Source organism: Osmerus eperlanus, chromosome 5 (assembly GCF_963692335.1).
Source record: "Osmerus eperlanus chromosome 5, fOsmEpe2.1, whole genome shotgun sequence".
Lineage (NCBI taxonomy): Eukaryota > Metazoa > Chordata > Actinopteri > Osmeriformes > Osmeridae > Osmerus > Osmerus eperlanus.
The window spans coordinates 3,214,098-3,239,073 of NC_085022.1; the positions used below are offsets into that span (position 1 = coordinate 3,214,098).

At 51.0% G+C, this 24,976-nt stretch overlaps 3 protein-coding genes across 4 annotated transcripts; 2 read left to right on the plus strand and 1 right to left on the minus strand.

Moving 5' to 3' along the window:
• The first annotated feature begins 2,225 nt into the window (after positions 1 to 2,225).
• Positions 2,226 to 10,785, plus strand: tgm2l (transglutaminase 2, like). The gene is made up of 13 exons (XM_062461099.1): positions 2,226 to 2,539; positions 4,029 to 4,199; positions 4,364 to 4,591; positions 4,759 to 4,877; positions 5,753 to 5,881; positions 5,995 to 6,172; positions 6,405 to 6,543; positions 6,645 to 6,748; positions 6,911 to 7,153; positions 7,382 to 7,648; positions 8,994 to 9,154; positions 9,258 to 9,394; positions 10,292 to 10,785. Exons 1-13 carry the CDS (start codon positions 2,524 to 2,526, stop codon positions 10,437 to 10,439), a joined length of 2,040 nt encoding a protein of 679 aa, XP_062317083.1. The 5' UTR covers positions 2,226 to 2,523; the 3' UTR covers positions 10,440 to 10,785.
• On the minus strand, positions 10,749 to 12,227 carry exosc6 (exosome component 6). Its single transcript, XM_062461104.1, has one exon. The coding sequence runs from the start codon at positions 11,675 to 11,677 to the stop codon at positions 10,853 to 10,855; it is 825 nt and encodes a 274-aa protein (XP_062317088.1). The 5' UTR covers positions 11,678 to 12,227; the 3' UTR covers positions 10,749 to 10,852.
• Positions 10,984 to 24,414, plus strand: aars1 (alanyl-tRNA synthetase 1). 2 transcript variants are annotated; one of them, XM_062461089.1, is made up of 21 exons: positions 10,984 to 11,110; positions 13,924 to 14,077; positions 14,563 to 14,751; positions 14,928 to 15,073; positions 15,386 to 15,577; positions 15,812 to 15,956; positions 17,998 to 18,143; positions 18,301 to 18,409; positions 18,541 to 18,691; positions 18,799 to 18,923; positions 19,377 to 19,521; positions 19,682 to 19,860; positions 20,259 to 20,372; positions 21,148 to 21,354; positions 21,444 to 21,628; positions 21,840 to 21,948; positions 22,072 to 22,185; positions 22,287 to 22,406; positions 22,501 to 22,587; positions 22,808 to 22,921; positions 23,060 to 24,414. In XM_062461089.1, exons 2-21 carry the CDS (start codon positions 13,934 to 13,936, stop codon positions 23,231 to 23,233), a joined length of 2,895 nt encoding a protein of 964 aa, XP_062317073.1. In that variant the 5' UTR covers positions 10,984 to 11,110; positions 13,924 to 13,933; the 3' UTR covers positions 23,234 to 24,414. The 2 variants fall into 2 exon arrangements, with proteins under 2 accessions (XP_062317073.1, XP_062317074.1); XM_062461090.1 differs by lacking the exon at positions 10,984 to 11,110 and adding an exon at positions 12,212 to 12,360.
• Positions 24,415 to 24,976: the final 562 nt, after the last annotated feature.

A 24,976-nucleotide genomic window follows, 5' to 3' on the forward strand; every position in this document is an offset into this window, starting at 1 on the left:
GAGTCTGGAGCAGAGGAGCAGGGAGGGCAGCAGCTACACTGTGTGAGTCTGGAGCAGAGGAGCAGGGAGGGCAGCAGCTACACTGTGTGAGTCTGGAGCAGAGGAGCAGGGAGGGCAGCAGCTACACTGTGTGAGTCTGGAGCAGAGGAGCAGGGAGGGCAGCAGCTACACTGTGTGAGTCTGGAGCAGAGGAGCAGGGAGGGCAGCAGCTACACTGTGTGAGTCTGGAGCAGAGGAGCAGGGAGGGCAGCAGCTACACTGTGTGAGTCTGGAGCAGAGGAGCAGGGAGGGCAGCAGCTACACTGTGTGAGTCTGGAGCAGAGGAGCAGGGAGGGCAGCAGCTACACTGTGTGAGTCTGGAGCAGAGGAGCAGGGAGGGCAGCAGCTACACTGTGTGAGTCTGGAGCAGAGGAGCAGGGAGGGCAGCAGCTACACTGTGTGAGTCTGGAGCAGAGGAGCAGGGAGGGCAGCAGCTACACTGTGTGAGTCTGGAGCAGAGGAGCAGGGAGGGCAGCAGCTACACTGTGTGAGTCTGGAGCAGAGGAGCAGGGAGGGCAGCAGCTACACTGTGTGAGTCTGGAGCAGAGGAGCAGGGAGGGCAGCAGCTACACTGTGTGAGTCTGGAGCAGAGGAGCAGGGAGGGCAGCAGCTACACTGTGTGAGTCTGGAGCAGAGGAGCAGGGAGGGCAGCAGCTACACTGTGTGAGTCTGGAGCAGAGGAGCAGGGAGGGCAGCAGCTACACTGTGTGAGTCTGGAGCAGAGGAGCAGGGAGGGCAGCAGCTACACTGTGTGAGTCTGGAGCAGAGGAGCAGGGAGGGCAGCAGCTACACTGTGTGAGTCTGGAGCAGAGGAGCAGGGAGGGCAGCAGCTACACTGTGTGAGTCTGGAGCAGAGGAGCAGGGAGGGCAGCAGCTACACTGTGTGAGTCTGGAGCAGAGGAGCAGGGAGGGCAGCAGCTACACTGTGTGAGTCTGGAGCAGAGGAGCAGGGAGGGCAGCAGCTACACTGTGTGAGTCTGGAGCAGAGGAGCAGGGAGGGCAGCAGCTACACTGTGTGAGTCTGGAGCAGAGGAGCAGGGAGGGCAGCAGCTACACTGTGTGAGTCTGGAGCAGAGGAGCAGGGAGGGCAGCAGCTACACTGTGTGAGTCTGGAGCAGAGGAGCAGGGAGGGCAGCAGCTACACTGTGTGAGTCTGGAGCAGAGGAGCAGGGAGGGCAGCAGCTACACTGTGTGAGTCTGGAGCAGAGGAGCAGGGAGGGCAGCAGCTACACTGTGTGAGTCTGGAGCAGAGGAGCAGGGAGGGCAGCAGCTACACTGTGTGAGTCTGGAGCAGAGGAGCAGGGAGGGCAGCAGCTACACTGTGTGAGTCTGGAGCAGAGGAGCAGGGAGGGCAGCAGCTACACTGTGTGAGTCTGGAGCAGAGGAGCAGGGAGGGCAGCAGCTACACTGTGTGAGTCTGGAGCAGAGGAGCAGGGAGGGCAGCAGCTACACTGTGTGAGTCTGGAGCAGAGGAGCAGGGAGGGCAGCAGCTACACTGTGTGAGTCTGGAGCAGAGGAGCAGGGAGGGCAGCAGCTACACTGTGTGAGTCTGGAGCAGAGGAGCAGGGAGGGCAGCAGCTACACTGTGTGAGTCTGGAGCAGAGGAGCAGGGAGGGCAGCAGCTACACTGTGTGAGTCTGGAGCAGAGGAGCAGGGAGGGCAGCAGCTACACTGTGTGAGTCTGGAGCAGAGGAGCAGGGAGGGCAGCAGCTACACTGTGTGAGTCTGGAGCAGAGGAGCAGGGAGGGCAGCAGCTACACTGTGTGAGTCTGGAGCAGAGGAGCAGGGAGGGCAGCAGCTACACTGTGTGAGTCTGGAGCAGAGGAGCAGGGAGGGCAGCAGCTACACTGTGTGAGTCTGGAGCAGAGGAGCAGGGAGGGCAGCAGCTACACTGTGTGAGTCTGGAGCAGAGGAGCAGGGAGGGCAGCAGCTACACTGTGTGAGTCTGGAGCAGAGGAGCAGGGAGGGCAGCAGCTACACTGTGTGAGTCTGGAGCAGAGGAGCAGGGAGGGCAGCAGCTACACTGTGTGAGTCTGGAGCAGAGGAGCAGGGAGGGCAGCAGCTACACTGTGTGAGTCTGGAGCAGAGGAGCAGGGAGGGCTACAGGGACAACTTGCACTCCTGAGCTCCCACCCCTTTTGTCTCTATTTGTTGCAAAATATTGACGTAGGCAGTGCAGGCAGACAGACAGACACACACACACACACAGGAGGAACTGTAAGTTGTGGAGGGGATTTGTGATGTCAGAGGTTACCGAGGCTAGAGAAAGTGTATGTGGGTGTGTATGTTGTGTGTGTGTGTCTGCCATAGTGGTGGGATGAGGCCAGTCTTTCCCAGTATAAATACAGGGATGTGAAGGAGAGTGGGCCAGAGAGGTGCCCAAGCCAACTCCAGGACCGTGTGAACAGAGAGGCTTCCAGCGAGAGACTCCAACCAGAGAGAAAGGAGCATCCAACGTCCACTCTAACATCAAGGAGCTAAACAATGGAAAACCATAACGGTAAGTGTGTTAGCAATATTACAACTCTCCAACAATCTCCTCTCTCTAAATTTTTTTGTCCATTTTGTCATTTGTTTAACCCAGCGACACAGTCCCTTCAACTATCGCATCACATGCAGCGGATCTGTTATGAGTGCGAGGCTGAATGAATTCACAAATGTGTGTGATGTCATTGATCCTCATTGCACATTGCCCTTACACAGAATACCTGTGAGTTAAAGCGTGATATGTGTATTCAAACTGTATGTACTGTATAATGTCACATGTATGTCACATCCCATTAGTGTCTTGTCTGTGTGTGTGTGGCACTAAACTCTGTGTGAGCAACCTCAAGAATGATGATGACGTCATGATGACCTCATGATGACGTCATGATGACCTCAGGTCCATGGCTCAAACTGTTGTCTCGTTTGGCAGTCGAACGTGGGGCGTTAAAGAGCAGCATTTACCTCGTCCTCTGTGATGAGATCCATACAGTGTTCTATCAAGATCACATCAAATCTCTAGAGAAACAGCTCTCTTATCCATGTCATAAGACTACTGTATACATTCTAAAGTACTTTTCTTTACGATTTTAAAACATTCCAGAACCATGACAGCAGAGGGTTATTTTCACACTGTGTTGTGTTGACCAACATGGATGATGGTTACATCTTTCTCGATTGGACAGAGAGCGACGTGACTTTTTATACTTCTAGTAATAAGTAGTTTCAGTGCTGACGACTGTGTGACTGCTGAGTGGTCTGGCCGCTATAGGGCTGGTCTGGACATGCTGAGTGGTCTGGCCGCTATAGGGCTGGTCTGGACATGCTGAGTGGTCTGGCCGCTATAGGGCTGGTCTGGACATGCTGAGTGGTCTGGCCGCTATAGGGCTGGTCTGGACATGCTGAGTGGTCTGGCCGCTATAGGGCTGGTCTGGACATGCTGAGTGGTCTGGCCGCTATAGGGCTGGTCTGGACATGGGTGGAGCAGGGGAGGGTGCTCTCAGGTGACTGTGAAGACTGCACCTTTCACCAAGTTAACAGTTCATGGTTATTCTCTTGTTGTTTTAAGTTTGGGAAACACTTTACGCTGAAGTTACATTAACTACCATGCAACTAAAAATCAATCCCTAAGGAATTTGTTACACGAGTGAAACTTGGTATGGGGGAGATGGGCAAGTGGATGTTAGCATTGATTGTTTTAAAAAGATACAACCTTCAACTCTGCCTTTACAACATCTAATTACTCCTTATACCCCTCCCTCATTATGTACGTTCTTACACTGTTGGTATAACCTGTACCTCTAGCAAATTAATAGCATTTAAGTACATAGCAATTCCTATGTACCTACAATGTTTTTACTAAAGGTATTGCTATATAATTACATGATAGGTAATGTAACCTCATTGGAGAGCGTTGCTGATGTTTGTATTGTCTATTTGTCCCATGTCTTTACCTAACCTCTAAGTCACTAGTGTTTCCCTCTGTCGTCTTCTCCACCTGACAGGTGTGTTCATGGGTGTGGACCTGCGTTGCCAGGTGAATAACCAGGCCCACCGTACTGAGGAGATGGATCAGGATAGGCTGATTGTCCGCAGGGGACAGCCCTTCTCTCTGACCCTGCAGTGCTCCGCCCCCCCGCCCCCCGGGCACCGCCTTGCCTTGGTCCTCCACCTGGGTGAGCCAATTAGCATCCCATACGGAGAGAGGAAACACCAACAGGAGGGGATGATGGGGCGAAGATGCAGTTTATCTATAGGGATGGTTTCCATTAAGACTCCGATCAAGAGGAAGACAGCGATGGAAATGAGTGGAGTGTAATGTGTGTACGTGTGTTTTTAGGTAAGGAGATGGTTGTGAAGGTTCTGGATGTGCGAGGGGGGCGTGGCCAGTGGTGGTTCCGACAGCAGGGGGCGGAGCAAAGCGAGATGCTGCTGACAGTTTATAGCCCAGCAAACGCTCCCATTGGTCAGTATCAACTAGTGGTGTTGATGACTTCACTTGATGGAGACATCCTGGAGCAGACCCCGCCTCAGAGCTTCCACCTGCTCTTTAACCCCTGGTGTAAAGGTCAGCTGCTAGACACACACACACAATCACACCTTTGGAAGTTCCTTGGGACACACTCCTGTGTGTTTGTGTTCCCTAGCCTGTCTTCCTATGGTTTAATTAGGAACAAGGCAGAGCTAAACGCGTGAGTGTATGTTTTTGTAATAACATGTTTGCGTGTGTCCCAGGTGATGCAGTTCATCTCCCTGATGACGAGCAGCTGCAGGAGTACATCCTGAATGAGAGCGGTGTTCTGTATCAGGGCTCCTGGGACCAGATCTCTGCCTTGCCCTGGAACTATGGACAGGTGAAACACGCATACAAACAAAGTCTGAGGTCCAGACAAAAGACAGTAGATAAATAAAATGTTGATGTTGCTGTTGGCGTTGGAGATGGCTTTCTTTAACTAGTTACAGTGCACTGTGTGGGTGTGGGTGTGTGGGGAGGGGAGGGGAGGGGGGCTTGGGTTCACTGTCTGGTGACTCGGATGTGGCCTGTGTGTGTCAGAGCTCAGTGACACAGGGCAGTCTATCTGCCCTGGGTGGGAGCAGGGCTAGGGCAAGACATGTCTTTGGAGGATGTAAGGCATTTCTGGTCTGGACGTGTGAGAATTTCAACAGACCACACAAACAAGGGCTTGTCTTTCTAGACGGGGAGGACGCAAAGACGAGAATAGAGAGAGAGAGAGAGAAAGGTGGGGGGTGATAGCTAGAGGCTGAGAGACAGTCAAACAAAGACAGACCCACTCAAGGACAAATAAAAAATATTTTTTCAGTTCCAGTTTTTTCAGTAGTGCAGTATGGCTTGATCTTTCTCTCAAGTGAACATTCCTCCAGACAAAACGCAATGTTCTGGTTGTCACAACTGACTGCAGAGCAAACATAGAATGGGGAAGCTGACATACTGTATGTGGGAGTCAGGTGGCTGAGCGGTTAGGGAAGCGGGCTAGTAATCAGAAGGTTGCCAGTTCGATTCCCGGCCGTGTCAAAATGACGCATTTCACCCTACTTGCCTCGGGGAGAATGTCCCTGTACTTACTGTAAGTCGCTCTGGATAAGAGCGTCTGCTAAATGACTAAATGTAAATGTATATATATTCCCAAGAAACTATTGGTTGAGTTTCTCTTATAACTGGTATGGAGGTGGTTTATGGAGAGTCCTCTCATGTCCTATGATTTCCTAGTTTGAGGACGGCATTGTGGACATTTGTTTTGAGATCCTGGACAACTCTCCCGCTGCTCTAAAGAACCCAGAGATGGACACAGAAAACAGGGCTGACCCTGTCTATGTCAGCCGCACCATCACAGCCATGGTGAGGCCCAGTTTGAATGACCTAGCGCACCTTTACAGCTAGAATTCCTTCTCACGACCTCCCGGCAGACAGCCAAACCTATCCAGACTGATATTCTTTCCGTCTCTCTGCAGGTGAACTCCAACGACGACCGTGGCGTGGTGGCCGGGCGCTGGGACGGAGAGTACAAGGACGGGGTGGCACCGACGCGTTGGACAGGGAGCGTACCCATTTTGAGACGCTGGAGCGAGGCTGGCGCCAAGAGGGTCAGATATGGGCAATGCTGGGTGTTCTCTGGTGTGGCCTGCACAGGTGAGGAGATGGAACACGTAAGGGAGCACACTGTCAAAGTAAATACATCATGTCATACAGTTAAACATCGAGGGAGACTGGAGTATGCACAGAACGACACTAAAACAGAGACACGTCAGAGACTGTCACCAACATTGTGGGTCAAGATTTGTTCCGACTACATTTGTCATTGTGATTCCAGAGCTGTCATGTCCTGTTTGCTGATTGGTTCCTCCCTCTGCTCCCTCCCCAGTGCTGCGCTGCCTGGGCATCCCAACGCGCTCCGTGACCAACTACTCCTCTGCCCATGACACAGATGGCAACCTGGCAGTGGACTTCCTGTACGACGAACAGTTGGAGAGTGTGGCCACCGGACGTAAGGACATGATCTGGTACGGATCAAGGAGAGAATTCGTTGAAAAATCCCAGTTTTCTACAGTGTGATATCCCTTAAGGAGTGACCTTTGACCTTTCCTGTCTTTTCTGTGTGCAGGAACTATCACTGTTGGGTGGAGTCTTGGATGGACAGAGAGGATCTTAGTAAAGACTATGATGGGTGGCAGGCTCTGGACCCCACTCCTCAGGAGAGGAGTGATGGTACAATGTTCACTCATAAGCTACCGGTCATCAGTTCGCTAAAACTGTGTTTCATGTGTTTCCACTTTATGGAAAGGCCCATTTAGAACAGTATTTGTTGTTGTTTTGTTTCCTTCACACTCACATCATGATTTTGTCCCGGCTGACGCCGCGTCCCTCCAGGTGTGTACTGCTGCGGCCCTTGTCCCGTGCGTGCGGTGAGAGAAGGGAATGTAGGCGTGAAGTATGACGCCGCCTTTGTGTTCTCTGAGGTGAACGCCGACCTCGTGTACTGGGTCGTTCGTCCCGACGGCCAGCGCTCGCGGGCCTCCCTAAGCAGCCGTACCGTCGGACGCAACATCAGCACCAAGAGTGTGTACGGAGACTACCGAGAGGACGTCACCTCACACTACAAATACCCTGAAGGTGCGGTGCTCTCCTGAATAATATACACCTGGTTAGTTCCTACGGGAACCAATATGCAGATGCGCCAAACAAAGAAAAACGGATAAACGCCGACATTTTCTTTTTGCGCCCTTTCTCGTTTTTAACCTGTAGCACTTTGAGATTTTAGCTAATATAAAGGGCATTATAAATCTATAATAATAATAAATTATTATTATAGCATTATGTCTGTCTCCTCTTTCATTCCAGGTTCAATTCAAGAGCGCGAGGTGTATGAGAAGGCAGGACGTCGAGTGTCTCAGATGGACGGTGAACCAGGGCAGCTGGAACTGTCCATCAAGCATGCCCAGGCCGTCCACGGGACTGACTTTGACGTGATCGTGGAGGTGCACAATGTGGGGGGGCAGGACGCCCTGGCCAAGCTGACCGTCACGTCCAACGCTGTCACCTACAACAGCCTCCACCGGGGGGAGTGTGAGAGGCGGACTGCCAGTGTGACCGTGCCAGCACAGAAGGGTGGGTGGCAACCTCATGATGCCTGGAGCCAAGCCCTCATTATTGTGTCATATCAGTGTTATTAACCCTCGTGCTGCCTTCGGGTCACATGACCCAAAGGTTCATAACGAACCATTGTTGTGTTTACCCAATTTTACCCAATACAAAAACAAATAAAAATAATTTTCTTTTAACCATTGCAATGTGGGGGGTCTGAGACAGCCCGACAGTTAAAAGAAAATGCTTCACTTTGTTTTTGTATGAGGTAAATTTGTCGCAATACGACGGTGGGTCACAATGACTGATGGGTCAGAATGACCCGAAGATAACACAAGGGTTAAAAAGCTTTTAGGTGCTTCATATGGCCAGTCCCAGTGCTAAGGGGGGGTTGTGGTAGTCCCAGTGCTAAGGGGGGGTTGTGGTAGTCCCAGTGCTAAGGGGGGTTGTGGTAGTCCCAGTGCTAAGGGGGGGTTGTGGTAGTCCCAGTGCTAAGGGGGAGTTGTGGTAGTCCCAGTGCTAAGGGGGGGTTGTGGTAGTCCCAGTGCTAAGGGGGAGTTGTGGTAGTCCCAGTGCTAAGGGGGGGTTGTGGTAGTCCCAGTGCTAAGGGGGGGTTGTGGTAGTCCCAGTGCTAAGGGGGAGTTGTGGTAGTCCCAGTGCTAAGGGGGAGTTGTGGTAGTCCCAGTGCTAAGGGGGGGTTGTGGTAGTCCCAGTGCTAAGGGGGGGTTGTGGTAGTCCCAGTGCTAAGGGGGGGTTGTGGTAGTCCCAGTGCTAAGGGGGGGTTGTGGTAGTCCCAGTGCTAAGGGGGGGTTGTGGTAGTCCCAGTGCTAAGGGGGGGTTGTGGTAGTCCCAGTGCTAAGGGGGGGTTGTGGTAGTCCCAGTGCTAAGGGGGGGTTGTGGTAGTCCCAGTGCTAAGGGGGGGTTGTGGTAGTCCCAGTGCTAAGGGGGGGTTGTGGTAGTCCCAGTGCTAAGGGGGAGTTGTGGTAGTCCCAGTGCTAAGGGGGGTTGTGGTAGTCCCAGTGCTAAGGGGGGTTGTGGTAGTCCCAGTGCTAAGGGGGGGTTGTGGTAGTCCCAGTGCTAAGGGGGAGTTGTGGTAGTCCCAGTGCTAAGGGGGGTTGTGGTAGTCCCAGTGCTAAGGGGGGGTTGTGGTAGTCCCAGTGCTAAGGGGGGGTTGTGGTAGTCCCAGTGTCGTCCAGGTCATACTGAGCCTGAGGTTCCAGTCCCCCAGTTACAACACAACAGGACAGTAGTGCAACAGGAGAAACCCCAGAAAAACAGAGCTACATATTAGGACAACTGTACAACTGTATGAGACAAAAGAAACAGAGGTGAACTGTAGCCCCCTCTCGCCCCCCCCCCCCCCCCCCAGCTCACAAGGAGGTGCTGCGTCTGCGCTACGACCACTACGGAGCGTGTGTGTCGGAGCACCACCTGATCAGGGTCACAGCGCTCCTCCAAGTCAGCGGCCACAGTGACCTCATCCTGCAGGAGGTCAACATCCCACTGAGCACGCCCCAGCTCCACGTCAAGGTAACCGGACAGGTTCCTCAGAAGGGGGAAGCTGTACACAGTGGGGTGATATGAACACGTGGAACAGCACAGAGGTGATATTCTGCCTTCCTCTGCTCTTCAGGTAGTAGGAGAAGCAGTTGTATCCAGGAAACTGACGGCTTACATCATCTTCAACAATCCACTGCCAGTGACGCTGAAAGGGGGCGTGTTCACTGTGGAGGGGGCAGGGTTGACGTCTGCACAAGAAATCCCTGCACCGTAAGTATCTCAATAATCCCTCTTTCTTATATAATATATACACAATATACATAAGGATGCTTATGAAAACCAGTCTCTCTACATAAGAATGCTTGTGAAAATCAGTCTGTTTCAACAAACACCTTCTATGCACCTTTAAAGATAATAGTAGAGGGGCTGATTGTAGATGTAGCTGTTTAAAGTGTAGACCTGACACAGTAAAGCCTGTCTCAAGGCCTGGAAGGTGAGCCTGGGCAGATGTTGGGAGTTGAGAGCAGGGCTCTGCCAGGTCACAGCTCTGCTCTCCTGGCAGCCAGGGTGAATTCCTCAGAGGACACAGTCTGAGCGCAGAGCGTGACGAGAGAACACGGCCTGCTCTCTCTGTCTCCTACCTCCCCTGGAGAGACAAGGACATCCAGCCAGACAGGGCCCCCGAACCTTAGGCCAAAGAACACTGAATCCCTCACAGTGAGGCTGCCTGCCTTCCAGGACCACTGTTCAGCTGACACCAGGAAAACACACACCATTCCAACACATGGATAGAAGTCAGTGCATACCAACTCTCACAGACTAAACACCATTTTCTAAGATCCAGCTTGGTTGCAGCTGACCAGTTGGCTGTTACGGACAGTATTTCATGAAGTTTATTATTCAGGGTATTCTTGTTCTATTACAACATATACTGCTGGGAAGGGAAGAATTCAAAACCAATGTAAACATTCTCTGGACCGAGGCAGCCTTCTGGACTAGTAAACATCACATTAGCTCTAGTCTTGTGAGAAAAATACCAACCTAACTTTGTCGTAAAAGGCCCCACACAGATTTTACGATTGTACCTAGGCCCAGCGGAGTCATTAAAGGGGTGCACATGATAAAATAAGACTAATTCCCCATTTCTCTTTCCCTTCTCTCTGCCAGGGGTAACGTTGGTCCGGGTGAGGAGGTGTCTGTCAAGCTGTCCTTCAAGCCCAGTCGCCCTGGTTTGAGGAAGCTGCTGGTGGACTTTGACTCTGACAGGCTGAAGGATGTGAAGGGTGTGGTCACTGTGATTGTCAGGAGGAAGTAGTATTCTCAGAGTCCACAGTATCTAAGGTTATTGTTTTTATTATATAAATAGCTAAAGCCTATAAATAATAGCTCATTAATAAACATGAGCATTGGCCAATGTAGGCCTTGCAAACTGTTGTGAAATAACCTTTCAGTCTTACATTGTATATCAGTCCCTGATAATTGCACTTGAGAAGTTTTGATTCTGATCATAACATTGTAGCCTTCCACCTTCATGTCCTAAAGAAAGCAACTTGCATTGTATAGCTGAAGCAGAACATTTTATACTGAATTTACACGTGTGGGTTTTAAATACAACTATGTAAGACTTGTTTTACTTTTTTAATAAAGAATTTACATATCAACTTAATCACTGACAACCAACATTGCATGAAAACACTATGCATTGGTTTGGGTTAATGAAACCCAGTCTCAACTCTCGGGTGGAGGGGCTTGCCTCCTTACGGCTCTGGACAGAGCTTGCTGGATGACTGGGTATAATTTAAAGCAGCCCTCGATGCAGATGCGCACTCCGGAAGTCAGAGTCTCCTCGTCCATCTCGCCGTCCGACTGCAAACCCGATATCTGGTTTAGGCTAGGGAGGAAAGCAACGGTAAGGTTGCCTTGGTTCTCACCGCTTCCCGAAGCCACTGTGCTGCTGCTCTCCTCTACGCAAGTGGGGTCTATCAGGTAGGTGGCGCCGTCCTGTCGGATAGAGCACCCAAGGACCAGGTCGTACATCTCGATACCAGCATCCGCTAGTGCGAGGGATGCACACGTGACGGCGTGAGCCAAGACTGAACCGTCATTTTCCAGCACCATTACGTTCACCTCGATCTGGGAACGGGGGTACTTGTGGAGGCGCACCCCTGGCCTCAGGCTTTCTAGTAGCATCAGCGACAGGTCTTTCTCTTCACTGCCCTGGATCCACGACCCCCTCTCCCTACAGGAGAACGGGGCAAATCTCATGTCAGTCATCATTCTCCCGCATTTCATATCTAGCTCGTCCTTTCGTTCAATTTCCTTGGGGCCGTAGACACAGCACATCAGTTTTGTGTTCCCCGCTTCTATGTAGGCTGACCCTTTTGCTTGACTGACCAGCCCGCAGCGGACAAACACGGGTCGGACGTCCACTTGGCCTCGTTGCCTCCCATCTATCCGAGAATCGGCAACGGGACGCTTTGGTGGCGATTGGCAGAAGATAGACGGACTTTGAGATACTTCTGGGCCTCGTACCCTTTTAGTGTCTGTCGGCATTCTTGGTCAAGTTAGTTGCAAACGTGATGTTTGTCCACGTGATTTACGTCTGGTTATCCTGTAATTCAAAATGATTTCTGGTTACGCAGCGCAGACGGTTCCCCCGTACAACATGGCAAGCAAAAGAAGGTTCCACACTTGCTGCATATGCAGGGCACTGAGATCTTGCGAGTTCCGCTGCATCTGCAAGGAAAGTCAGTCCTTGACGAGTAGATTTCAATGCAGTGAAAATGGCTGCAATTATGAGCTTCGGCAGTTTACTAATTACAAACAAAATGATTGCAGCATACACTCCGTTTGGAAACACAAATTAATTGTGTGAGGTATGGTTATAATTTAGAATCAATTTCAAGTATAGATTTGGGGGGGAAATTAAGATGACCATGCAGAGTAGTATTGTCACAATCAAGATACAAGATGTTGCATCAGTATAAGTAGGCCTACAAACATCAATTTCTTTTTCATTGCATCAGCCGACTTCTGCGGTTCGAGCTAAAAAGATCTCTGGTGGAGTGATGATGGATATGAGGCTTAGCCAATAGAAACGCAGTCTCAGTAAAGTACCGGTGTAGTTCAACCAATAGGATTTGCTTATGGCTGTGAACACCCCTTTGAGTGCAGCAGCGTGGGGAGGCTGACAGTGTGATCAGTGACAGAGTAATATAAAAGGAATTGCGACTTCTGTAAGTATTTCTTACAATTGTCTAATACACCAATGTTTTATTGAATCAAATATGTTTCAAATGCTCAGCAGTATTGTAGAATTGAGGTAGCAGTTACTGTTTGCGTAGCCGATTCATTGGCGAATCGCTTCGGCTGACGTTACAAACCTGACTCAATCAATGCTACTAGCTATTAGCTTAGCAAGCCATATTGCGTGCTATCATAGGGTAGTTTAGCCGGTACTGGTTAGCTAGTTGGTTAGGTGAGATGGTTGGCTTGCACCAAGTTAACGTACCGGTTCCAGGTTGCTCCCGCCTTACGCAGGAATTTCTTGGCTTTGGGCTGGACTGATTAGCTGTTGTCACAAAACATTTGTTGGCACAAAACATTATCAGAAGACAACTTGTGAAACAGCACAATGTTAAATACCAAATACCACTCATCAAATCAAATGTATTTGTATAGCCCTTTTTACACGCAAGCATGTCACAGAGGGCTTCACATATGCCCATAGAACTGCCCCTCAACCAACCTAAACCACTCATCCATGTTCTAACACTATCAGTTTATCCTGTTATAACTAGGCATTGAAACGGCAGGTGCCACTGGCAAGTGAGGTAATGCCATTCCGTTCACGGTTATTAACAACGAAGTAGCTTGTTGCGTTGGCAGGATGGGAACATCGTCTTCGTATCTTCTTACTTAGTACTACGAGATTCTAGACGCCAGCTCTGGAGTTTCCACCTGCTACATTCTTTTTTACATTTAGTCATTTAGCAGACGCTTTTTCAGCTATGGAAGAGTAACATATAAGATTTAGGAGCATGTTTTTTGAATAAAGGCTGATTGTCTTTATGGAGTTAAAATAAAACTATTAATCGTCACTCAGGGAAATTTGGGTCGTTAGTTAATTTGTGAGGATTAGATTGGCCTAACAGGTATGTGTCGGTGTCCAGGTTCCTTCCACCTTCAGATCAAGATACGTGTCATATTCTTGAACAATATAAATATAAAACACACAGATTTAGCCCTTGACGGTTAAATGAAGTGTAGTGTCGTGTTGTAGACCTAGACCTGATTGATAAGCCAATGCCTTAAAGCTTTGTTTTGATGTTTTGTTGGGGTGTTTATAATGGTGATTGTGGGAGGCTTCTCAGACAAGGGTTTATGATATGGGTTGGTTAGTTGTAGTTGGGTCTCAAGCCAAATAAGCTTGTCTATGACCACAGCTTCAGACAGTCTAACTCACTAACACATGAACGAGAACCAACCATAGAACTAAGAGGGCTTGTAGCCCCAATTGCAATGGAATATAGATGCTAGTTTAATGCAGATATGCTATGGGCTTAAGATATCAAAGCATGGGAGCATTATTTCCAATGTTGTTGCAGAGCCGGGTCTCCTTAGAGGAGCACATGTTTCCATATATCTGAATTTGTCCCAAGCCTGTTTTTTTCAGAGGCCCACGCGGCTGCTATTGCATCAGTTTGCTAATTGTTATTGAACAACATGTGTTATATGTCCATATGTGCTCTATGTGTGTTTGTGTCTCAGTGCCAATGTTTGTGTCTCTCTTCCAGCAGCTCTGCCAGGATGGACTCTTCCCTGACTGCTTCTCAGATCCGTGAGAAGTTCATCAACTTCTTCCGTCGCCATGAGCACCAGTACGTCCATTCATCTGCCACCATCCCGCTGGATGACCCCTCTCTGCTGTTTGCCAATGCCGGCATGAACCAGGTACCAGGCATCACTCAGGCATCACTCCTTTATTCCAGGTACCAGGCATCACTCAGGCATCACTCCTTTATTCCAGGTACCAGGCATCACTCAGGCATCACTCCTTTATTCCAGGTACCAGGCATCACTCAGGCATCACTCCTTTATTCCAGGTACCAGGCATCACTCAGGCATCACTCCTTTATTCCAGGTACCAGGCATCACTCAGGCATCACTCCTTTATTCCAGGTACCAGGCATCACTCAGGCATCACTCCTTTATTCCAGGTACCAGGCATCACTCAGGCATCACTCCTTTATTCCAGGTACCAGGCATCACTCAGGCATCACTCCTTTATTCCCTCCCTCCAGCTTGCTTATCATAACTGTTTTTTTTGTTTTCGTTGCCGTGGTGATTTTGGATCCAACTGGATGGCCTCCACGTCTCGGTCCTCACACACTCACCCTTCTGGCCTTTTCTGTCCAATTCCTTTTTTTTCTTCCCAGTTCAAGCCCATCTTCCTGAACACCATAGACCCCTCCCACCCCATGGCTCGCCTACGTCGGGCAGCAAACACTCAGAAATGTATCCGCGCCGGGGGCAAGCACAACGACCTGGACGACGTAGGGAAGGACGTCTACCACCACACCTTCTTTGAGATGCTGGGTTCCTGGTCCTTTGGGGACTATTTCAAGGTAAGCTGGGGAAAATGACGTTTACACAGAGGGAGATGTGCTGGTTAATTGTAGTTTACTGAGCTGTGTCTTTTTGACCTGACCTTAGCCTGATATCTATACTGGGTGTGTCCTTAATGGGTTGGTAAAAAAAACAACAGTGAATCACTGCCCTCTTCTCATCCCATGTCCTGCAGAAACTGGCCTGTACGATGGCCCTGGAGCTGCTGACTAAGGAGTTTGGCATCCCCATTGAGCGTCTGTACGTTACCTACTTTGGAGGCCACCCTGACGCAGGCCTGGAGCCCGACCTGGAGTGCAAACAAATCTGGGTGGACTTGGGGTGAGGCTGGGTCTGGAGGGGTGAGGCTGGGTCTGGAGGTTGAGGCTGGGTCTGGAGGGGGGAGGCTGGGTCTGGAGGTTGAGGCTGGGTCTGGAGGTTGAGGCTGGGTCTGGAGGGGGGAGGCTGGGTCTGGAGGTTGAGGCTGGGTCTGGAGGTTGAGGCTGGGTCTGGAGGTTGAGGCTGGGTCTGGAGGTTGAGGCTGGGTCTGGAGGTTGAGGCTGGGTCTGGAGGGGGGAGGCTGGGTCTGGAGGTTGAGGCTGGGCCCGTCTGGCGCTCTTGGGTGTCTCCTCACTGTGTGTGTGTGTGTGTCAGGATGGATGAGGCTCGTATCCTGCCGGGCAGCATGAAGGATAACTTCTGGGAGATGGGGGACACTGGTCCCTGCGGCCCCTGCAGCGAGATCCACTTTGACCGTATCGGGGGCCGCGACGCCTCCCACCTCGTCAACATGGATGACCCCAATGTCCTTGAGATCTGGAACCTGGTCTTTATCCAGTTCAACAGGTAATGCACACGCTTCTAGACACTTCCTAGACATACCCAGCGTCTCAGCATGAACTTAGTCTTAAGACTGCAATACTGTTGCCAAGGCCTGCTGTTGTCAAGGCCTGCTACACACAACACACTATCCTTCTTCACTTTCTCACTACTGCACTACCACACCGTATGCTCCATGTACCCTGTCCTGTGTGTGTGTCTAGGGAGTCTCCATGTACCCTGTCCTGTGTGTGTGTCTAGGGAGTCGGAGACCGAGCTGCAGCCTCTTCCTAAGAAGAGCATTGACACAGGCATGGGGCTGGAGCGCCTGGTGTCGGTGCTGCAGAACAAGATGTCCAACTATGACACTGACCTCTTCATCCCGTACTTTCAGGCCATCCAGAAGGTGAGCACGCAACATAGCTGTCTGGGGGCCCTATTTGACTTAATGAGAGGGATTGGTATAGTTACAATCCATATACAGTTAGGTCCATAAATATTTGGACATTGACCCAATTTTCATCATTTTGGCTCTGTATACCACCACAATGGATTTGAAATGAAACAATCAAGATGTGCTCTAAGTGCAGACTTTCAGCTTTAATTTCAGGGTATTTACATCCAAATCAGGTGAACGGTGTAGGAATTACAACACATTTTATATGTGCCCCCCCCCCCTTTTTAAGGGACCAAAAATAATTGGACAAACTAACATAATCATAAATCTAATTGTCACTTTTAATACTTGGTTGCAAATCCTTTGCAGTCAATGACAGCCTGAAGTCTGGAACCCATAGACATCACCAGACGCTGGGTTTCGTCCCTGGTGATGCTCTGCCAGGCCTCTACTGCAACTGTCTTCAGTTCCTGCTTGTTCTTGGGCCATTTTCCCTTCAGTTTTGTCTTTAGCAAGTGAAATGCATGCTCAATTGGATTTAGGTCAGGTGATTGACTTGGCCATTGCAGAACATTCCACTTCTTTGCCTTAAAAAACTCTTTGGTTGCTTTCGCAGTATGCTTCGGGTCATTGTCCATCTGCACTGTGAAGCGCCGTCCTATGAGTTCTGAAGCATTTGGCTGAATCTGAGCAGATAATATTGCCAGAAACACTTCAGAATTCATCCTACTGCTTTTGTCAGCAGTCACATCATCGATAAATACAAGGGAACCAGTTCCATTGGCAGCCATACATGTCCACGCCATAACACTACCTCCACCATGCTTCACTGATGAGGTGGTATGCTTTGGATCATGAGCAGTTCCGTCCCTTCTCCATACTCTTCTCTTCCCATCATTCTGGTACAAGTTGATCTTGGTCTCATCTGTCCATAGGATGTTGTTCCAGAACTGTACAGGCTCTTTTAGATGTTTTTTGGCAAACTCTAATCTGGTCTTCCTGTTTTTGAGACTCACCAATGGTTTACATATTGTGGTGAACCCTCTGTATTTACTCTGGTGAAGTCTTCTCTTAATTTTGACTTTGACACAGATACGCCTACCTCCTGGAGAGTGTTCTTGATCTGGTCAACTGTTGTGAAGGGGTTTTTCTTTACCAGGGAAAGAATTCTTCTGTCATCCACCACAGTTGTTTTCCGTGGTCTTCTTCTTTCGGTGTTGCTGAGCTCACCAGTGCGTTCTTTCTTTTTAAGAATGTACCAAACAGTTGATTTGGCCACACCTAATGTTTTTGCTATCTCTCTGATAGGTTTGTTTTGATTTTTCAGCCTAACGATGGCTTGCTTCACTGATGGTGACAGCTCTTTGGACTTCATATTGAGAGTTGACAGCAACAGATTCCAAACACAAATACCATACTTGAAATGAACTCTAGACCTTTTATCTGCTCCTTGTCAATGAAATAACGAACTCCCATGAGGGAATAACATACACCTGGCCATGGAACAGCTGAGCAGCCAATTGTCCAATTACTTTTGGTCCCTTAAAAAGGGGGGGGCCACATATAAAATGTATTGTAATTCCTACACCGTTCACCTGATTTGGATGTAAATACCCTGAAATTAAAGCTGAAAGTCTGCACTTAAAGCACATCTTGATTGTTTCATTTCAAATCCATTGTGGTGGTATACAGAGCCAAAATGATGAAAATTGTGTCAATGTCCAAATATTTATGGACCTAACTGTATATGTGTGTATGTATAAGGAGGTGTCAGATTGGTAAAGCTCACCGGTAGAGCATTTGATTACGGATTGATGGTTCGCAAGTTTAAACACCCCCTGCATGTAGCTTTGGAGAAAACATTTAATGTTAGTGAAATCTGACTTGAGGTCTGGAACTAGTGTCTGTCTTGTGTAATGCTTAAATCCCCCAAAGTCCAGCCGATGGAAATGAATATAACTGTCATAATTAACTTAGTTATTCCTAGTATACTCACTGACCTCTCATGATGATTGTGATTGAGGTTCTGTATGACTGCGTTGACCTGTAGGGAACAGGCGCCAGGGCTTACACGGGGAAAGTTGGCGCCGAGGACACAGACGGCATCGACATGGCCTACCGCGTCCTGGCGGACCACGCGCGCACCATCACCATCGCCCTGTCAGACGGAGGGAGACCCGACAACACAGGAAGAGGGTGAGAGGGGCTCTCCTTTCCGCTCTCTGAACGCTCTTGAGCGTACGGCTACATGTTTGCGTGCGTGCAGCGTTCTGGTGTGCATGTTTATTTTCTCCACGTGGCTCTGTATCTGAGAACAGGAGTCTGATGTCTGTCTGACCACCCATCCCCCCAGGTACGTGTTGCGTAGGATCCTGCGCCGAGCCGTCAGGTACTCCCACGAGAAGCTCGGGGCTCAGAGGGGCTTCTTTGCCTCCCTGGTGGATGTGGTGGTGGAGTCCCTGGTGAGAACCCCTCGAGCCCTCCTTCCTGTTTGCTCTGTTCCCTAGCCAGGATCATAGTAGACGGTGACAGTCCTCCCAAGCAATGCGTTATTCCCGGTTGTTTTTCATCCAAGCCGTCCCTCCGTCCCCAGGGCGACGCGTTCCCCGAGCTGAAGAAGGACCCCGACATGGTGAAGGACATCGTCAACGAAGAGGAGGCGCAGTTCCTCAAGACTCTCAGCAGAGGGCGCCGCATCCTGGACAGGAAGATCCAGAGCCTGGGGGAGAGCACGACCATCCCAGGTGTGACGGGCGTGCCTTGTTGCCACCTGCTCTCTCTGTCCTCGCCCTCAGCCCCGCCCCCCGGTGTGATGCGGAGGCTAACCCCCCCCTCTTCTCCCTCTCTCCAGGGGACACGGCCTGGCTGCTGTACGACACCTACGGCTTCCCCCTGGACCTGACGGCCCTCATCGCTGAGGAGAGGGGCATGGAGGTGGACGTCAAGGCCTTTGAGGAGGAGAAGAAGGCTGCGCAGGTGAGAACCGTTCCGTGGAGAACCGGGATTTTGCAGTCCTCGTATTGATATGCAGCCCCAGTTCAAACCAGGAGAGAGTGGATTGATTCAGCGTACGTATGAGCGGGGGAGGGGGGAAACTCCAAATACTGCTTTGTCTCCAAACTTGGCTTCTACTGGCTGTGCCAGCCCTCTTGAGTGCTCACTGTAAAACAGAATAGCCTGGCTCGGCTCATTGGATAAAGGTGATTGTGTGTGTTTATGATCCAGATGTTAACCCCTTGGTGCACGGTAGCTTGAAGCCTCACGTACTTGGGCACAGTAAACCTTACTGCAGTCCAACTGTGTGTCTGTAAACTGTCTCCACTCCAAGCGGCCTCTGCTTCACAAGATCGTAATCAGTTTTATCATTTATAATATCATCATAAGGCTGAAAGGCTAATGTGTGTGTGTGTGTGTGTGTTTGTGTCCTAGGTGAAATCCCAGGGTAAGGGGTCGGGCGATGCAGACCACCTCATGTTGGACATCTATGCTATCGAGGACCTGAGGAACAAGGGCATCGCTGCCACAGATGATGCCCCCAAATACAGCTACAGCTCAGATGACTCTGGCAGCTACGGTTAGACGCACACACGCATCACACCCAACAAGAAGTGTGGCGAGTCGTCCATTCGGACGCGCTCATGGCCTTGTGGTGGTTGGGTTCGTGCTTATTTTAATTATGTTCTTCTTCTCTTTCTCCCCCTCCACGCGTCCGGATCGTCCCGTCTCTCGTCCAGCGATGGAGCAGACGGTGGGCACGGTGCTGGCCCTGCGGCGGGAGCGGGCCTTCTGCGACGAGGCGTGCACCGGCCAGGAGTGCGGCGTGCTGCTGGATCGGACGTCCTTCTACGCGGAGCAGGGAGGACAGAGCTTCGACGAGGGCTACATGCTGAGGGAGAACGACTCTGCTGACGACGTGAGGCCCCCCGCCCCACACACACACGCACACACACAGTCACGCACACACACACACTCACACACACGCACACACACACACACAGTCACGCACACACACACACACACTCACACACACACACAGTCACGCACACACACGCACTCACACACGCACTCACACACACGCACTCACGCTCACGCACACACACGCACACACACGCACTCACACACACGCACACACACACACACACACAGTCACGCACACACACACACTCACACACGCACACACACACAGTCACGCACACACAGTCACGCACACACACTCACACACGCACACGCACACTCAGGGGTGTAAACACCCTTTCTGTTGTGTTTTAAAAGTGTGACCTCGTCTAACCCGACCCCCTTCCCCGCTTCCAGAGGATGGAGTTCACGGTGAAGAACACTCAGGTCCGAGGAGGGTACGTGCTGCATGTTGGGACGGTGTACGGAACCCTGAAGGTCGGAGACCGCGTCACGTTGCACGTAGATGAGGTACCTTCATCACAACTGGTTGTAAAGCACCACATCCACCTGCCATATCAGGAGGTCTGCCTCCCCTCCCTGACCCCCTCTCTTCCTCCTGTCTGCCTCCCCTCCCTGACCCCCTCTCTTCCTCCTGTCTGCCTCCCCTCCCTGACCCCCTCTCTTCCTCCTGTCTGCCTCCCCTCCCTGACCCCCTCTCTTCCTCCTGTCTGCCTCCCCTCCCTGACCCCCTCTCTTCCTCCTGTCTGCCTCCCCTCCCTGACCCCCTCTCTTCCCCCTGTCTGCCTCCCCTCCCTGACCCCCTCTCTTCCTCCTGTCTGCCTCCCCTCCCTGACCCCCTCTCTTCCTCCTGTCTGCCTCCCCTCCCTGACCCCCTCTCTTCCTCCTGTCTGCCTCCCCTCCCTGACCCCCTCTCTTCCTCCTGTCTGCCTCCCCTCCCTGACCCCCTCTCTTCCCCCTCTCTTCCCCCTGTCTGCCTCCCCTCCCTGACCCCCTCTCTTCCTCCTGTCTGCCTCCCCTCCCTGACCCCCTCTCTTCCTCCTGTCTGCCTCCCCTCCCTGACCCCCTCTCTTCCCCCTCTCTTCCCCCTCTCTTCCTCCTGTCTGCCTCCCCTCCCTGACCCCCTCTCTTCCCCCTCTCTTCCCCCTCTCTTCCTCCTGTCTGCCTCCCCTCCCTGACCCCCTCTCTTCCCCCTCTCTTCCCCCTCTCTTCCTCCTGTCTGCCTCCCCTCCCTGACCCCCTCTCTTCCCCCTCTCTTCCCCCTGTCTGCCTCCCCTCCCTCCAGGCGCGTCGCCGTCCAATCATGAGTAACCACACCGCCACCCACATCTTGAACTTTGCCCTCCGCGGGGTCCTGGGGGAGGCGGACCAGCGCGGCTCTCTGGTGGCGCCCGACCGCCTGCGCTTCGACTTCACCGCCAAGGGAGCGCTAAGCACGGACGAGGTCCGCCGCGCCGAGGAGATCGCCTGCGCCATGATCCAGGACGCCAAGGTCAGAGGGCACTCCCTCTATCCCCCCCCCCCTCCCCAATCACCACCACATGGAGTGTACTGATGAGCTTGTTTCCCTGTGCCCTGTAGCCAGTGTACGCCATGGACACCCCTCTGGCTGAAGCCAAGGCCATCCAGGGTCTGCGGGCCGTGTTTGATGAGACCTACCCTGACCCCGTCCGGGTGGTCTCCATCGGCATCCGTGTGGAGGACCTGCTGTCGGATCCCAACAGCGCCGCCGGCTCCCTCACCTCCATCGAGTTCTGCGGAGGAACGTGAGTTCACAGACGCAGAGACCTTCTAGTGGATCCTGACGAATCAGAAGATATAAGACGATTTATGTGGGAACGCTTGCCTTTTAAAAGTGTATTTTTGGCAACTGTATGGACCCACCCCTGCTGTGGTGTCAGTAGATCAGTAGATGAGAGGTGTATTAAAGCTGCCGTGTAGCAGAGCTGGACTGTGAGCACTGCCGTCTCCACACAGCCACCTCCGGAACTCCAGCCACGCTGCTCCGTTTGTCATCGTGTCAGAGGAGGCCATCGCTAAGGGCATCAGACGCATCGTCGCCGTCACAGGAGCTGAGGCCCACAAGGTCGGAACACACACACACACACACACACACCAGTAGTAAAGATTGTATATTACAGTTCAGGACTGTTGGTGAGGTTTAGGTACGGTAAGTGATTCTTTTAAAGGGTGTCTGTCCCCCCTGTAGGCCCAGAGGAAAGCAGAGGCCCTCAAACAGAGCCTGTCTGCCCTGGGGGACAAGGTCAACGCCCAGACCACCCCAAACAAGGACGTACAGAAGGAGATCGCTGACATGACTGAGGTAGGAGGTGTCTGCAGTGAGGGGCTGGTGTTGTTTTGTCATGTCTGTAGTGTTGGGAGCACGCATGCCTATTCTCATGTGTGTGTGTGTGTGTGTTCCAGTCCCTGGGCACAGCAGTGATTTCCCAGTGGCAGAAAGATGAGATGAGGGAGGCTCTGAAAGGCCTGAAGAAGGTCATGGATGACCTGGACCGTGCCAGCAAGGCCGACGTCCAGAAGAGGGTGAGGATGGGGAGGGTGGGGTTATGGTCATATGGGATTATCAGGGATAGACTCAGGGACAACTCTCTTCCTCATCCTACCTTCTGTCCCTCAGGTTCTGGAAAAGACAAAGGAGATGATTGACAGCAGCCCAAATCAGCCTCTGGTTGTCATGGAGATGGAGAGTGGAGCCTCTGCTAAGGTATTGACATGCTGTTTTTCCCTGTATCTAACAGATGATGAGATGGATCTGTATCAGGTAAAGATGGACACTGCTTTCATGTGCCTATAATGTGCTCTATTTGTCCCAACTGGCAATGAGTTTCACTTAGCAGAAGGGTTGTGGTTCTTCAGCATCTCTTTGTCTGATCAAAGGGTCAAAGATTTGACCTCTGACCCTTTTTCTGCCCCCCATCTCCCAGGCCCTAAATGAGTCTCTGAAGATGCTGAAGACCAACTCCCCCCAGACCGCTGCCATGCTCTTCACGGTCGACCCCGACGCCGGCAAGATCATCTGTCTGTGTCAGGTGCCTCAGGTAAGACACCGTCTGGGGACGAGAGTCCACCTGATTGTTGATGTCAGCTCCCTCTTTCGCTCTTTCCCTCGCTCTCTCCATTTCTGGGAGTTTGTCCACGCCTAAATCAGTGTCTGTCCTCTGACCTGTGTGCTCCAGGAGGTGGCTAGCCGGGGCCTGAAGGCCAGCGAGTGGGTCCAGGAGCTCTGCCCCCTGCTGGATGGGAAGGGAGGAGGCAAAGACATGTCCGCTCAGGCCACCGGCAGGAACACACACTGCCTGCAGGAGGCGCTGCAACTAGCCAACGAGTTTGCTCGCCTCAAACTAGGCTAGAACTAAACCAAGGAAGAAGAGGTGGAGGGGGGGGGGGGTGAAGAGGGGTCTCGAAGGCCCTGCTGGAGGGTTTTAAATGTGCATCCTTTGGGATCTTCCATAGGGTAATCCCTGATCTGACGTGACTTGGTTGGGAAAAACACACAGGTGTCTGGCTGCTGGTGCCCCTCTTGTGCTGTCAGATCTGGGATGAGAAGAGTTGTGATAGGAGAAATGGAGGAGCGAAGGCAGGGTGGAAAGATGCATTAAAGTGTTCTATGAGAGCTTGACGGACCCCTCTCTAGCTCCCCATAACCCTCACTGTCCTGATCTCTGGATGCTTCAGACAGGAGCGTTCACTCATCCCATTGTTTAGAAAGGGAACCCGCCTAGGAAGGGTGTGCATGCAGGAGAGGGACAAGATATACTCTTCCTAATCAATACCCTTGACCACCATAGACTCAACATTATTTGATTTTTGTAGACAAAATGGAAATAACATCTACATTCTTATTGGGGGAGATGTTGATATCATTTAGATGATATCAACGGACATGTATGAATTCAGCAGAATTGCCTAAAGCACACAGGGGGAGAGGCAGGGCCAATCTCTGACTAATTACTTCTTTTGGTTGGCTCCTGAATAAATGACACGTTTTAAATGATGCATCCTCCCTGAACTTTGCCGCTGTAAAAAGAACGTCCTCTTCTCTTTAATGACTCCCTTCTTAGTCTGTCCATTGTTCTCGCTGTCCAAATGGTTCATTTGTGAGCTGGTGTCTAGTCCTGGTCTCTTTGAGCCACTGTCGTTTAGCCTTGTCTAAGGGAAGTCGGACAAGTGACTAGCCCAGACCTAGCATTGGAAGATGTTTTTTTGATTAAGTGTTAGAATCTGGCCCATAACTCGATCACAAAAGCACCTTGAAATAATCATTTTTGTCTGTCAGAGCTCTACGATTGTCGGCATCAGAGCCACTATCTTAGCATCACCTCATTGTCTTGTCAGATTAGTAGTCTCTTTCATAAGTAACGTCATAGGATTCATTTAGTGATTCAAGTAACAACCTAATATTGTCCACCTGCTCTGTAACATTGACGTGTATGGGCTATCGCAGTATACTGCTCTATACTAGTGTCACTGATGCTAGTTCTGATCTGATGAAGCCTATTATGTGGAATAAAAACTACTGGTAATGCTTGAATGCTGTGTTGTGCCATCTGTCTATACCACCACTTGTGTAATCTTATTTATTTTATTTGTAGGAGTCTGCAAATGAAGATTATGCCATCCTGAGAAATTCAGATTTTCTGGTGCCTATATTGCAACGCCATTCTCCCTCCAGGATGTGATGTACTGACTCACGGAAGTGACCCGCTAACATGACCATTCCTAGAAAGCCCACGTGACAACTGACATCAAGTCTCACTAGGTGTTTGTTTGCACGTATAATCAGAAAGAGTCCTTTATCACATATGCACTGGTGCTAAGCAACAGTAAATCAGACACTGCTGACCCTGCAATAGCCCAAACACACAAGGATACTTATGGTAATACTGCTGTAATGGAGGAACACGATGATCTGGAGGTTAATGTCTGTGTATGCCGCAGTGCTCTGAAGAGTCACAATGCAGACTCTGCCTGAACGTGGAGATGCTGAGCGGTTAAACCTGTCTCCTCGATTCCTCCCTCACCCTCCATTCATTTCATTTCCTGGTTTGTGCCTGAGCTGCTTGAATAGGAGGAAGGCTTCCCTGCTTTTTCAA

Bases quoted from the DNA above. Each gene is read 5' to 3' on its own strand.
- tgm2l (XM_062461099.1), top strand. The intron at 6,544-6,644 runs GTACGGATCAAG...TTCTGTGTGCAG, and splicing joins GGACGTAAGGACATGATCTG to GAACTATCACTGTTGGGTGG. The intron at 6,749-6,910 runs GTACAATGTTCA...GCGTCCCTCCAG, and splicing joins TCCTCAGGAGAGGAGTGATG to GTGTGTACTGCTGCGGCCCT.
- exosc6 (XM_062461104.1), bottom strand. From the start codon at position 11,677: ATGCCGACAGACACTAAAAGGGTACGAGGCCCAGAAGTATCTCAAAGT.
- aars1 (XM_062461089.1), top strand. From the start codon at position 13,934: ATGGACTCTTCCCTGACTGCTTCTCAGATCCGTGAGAAGTTCATCAAC. The intron at 15,578-15,811 runs GTAATGCACACG...GTGTGTGTCTAG, and splicing joins GTCTTTATCCAGTTCAACAG to GGAGTCGGAGACCGAGCTGC. The intron at 22,922-23,059 runs GTAAGACACCGT...TGTGTGCTCCAG, and splicing joins GTCTGTGTCAGGTGCCTCAG to GAGGTGGCTAGCCGGGGCCT.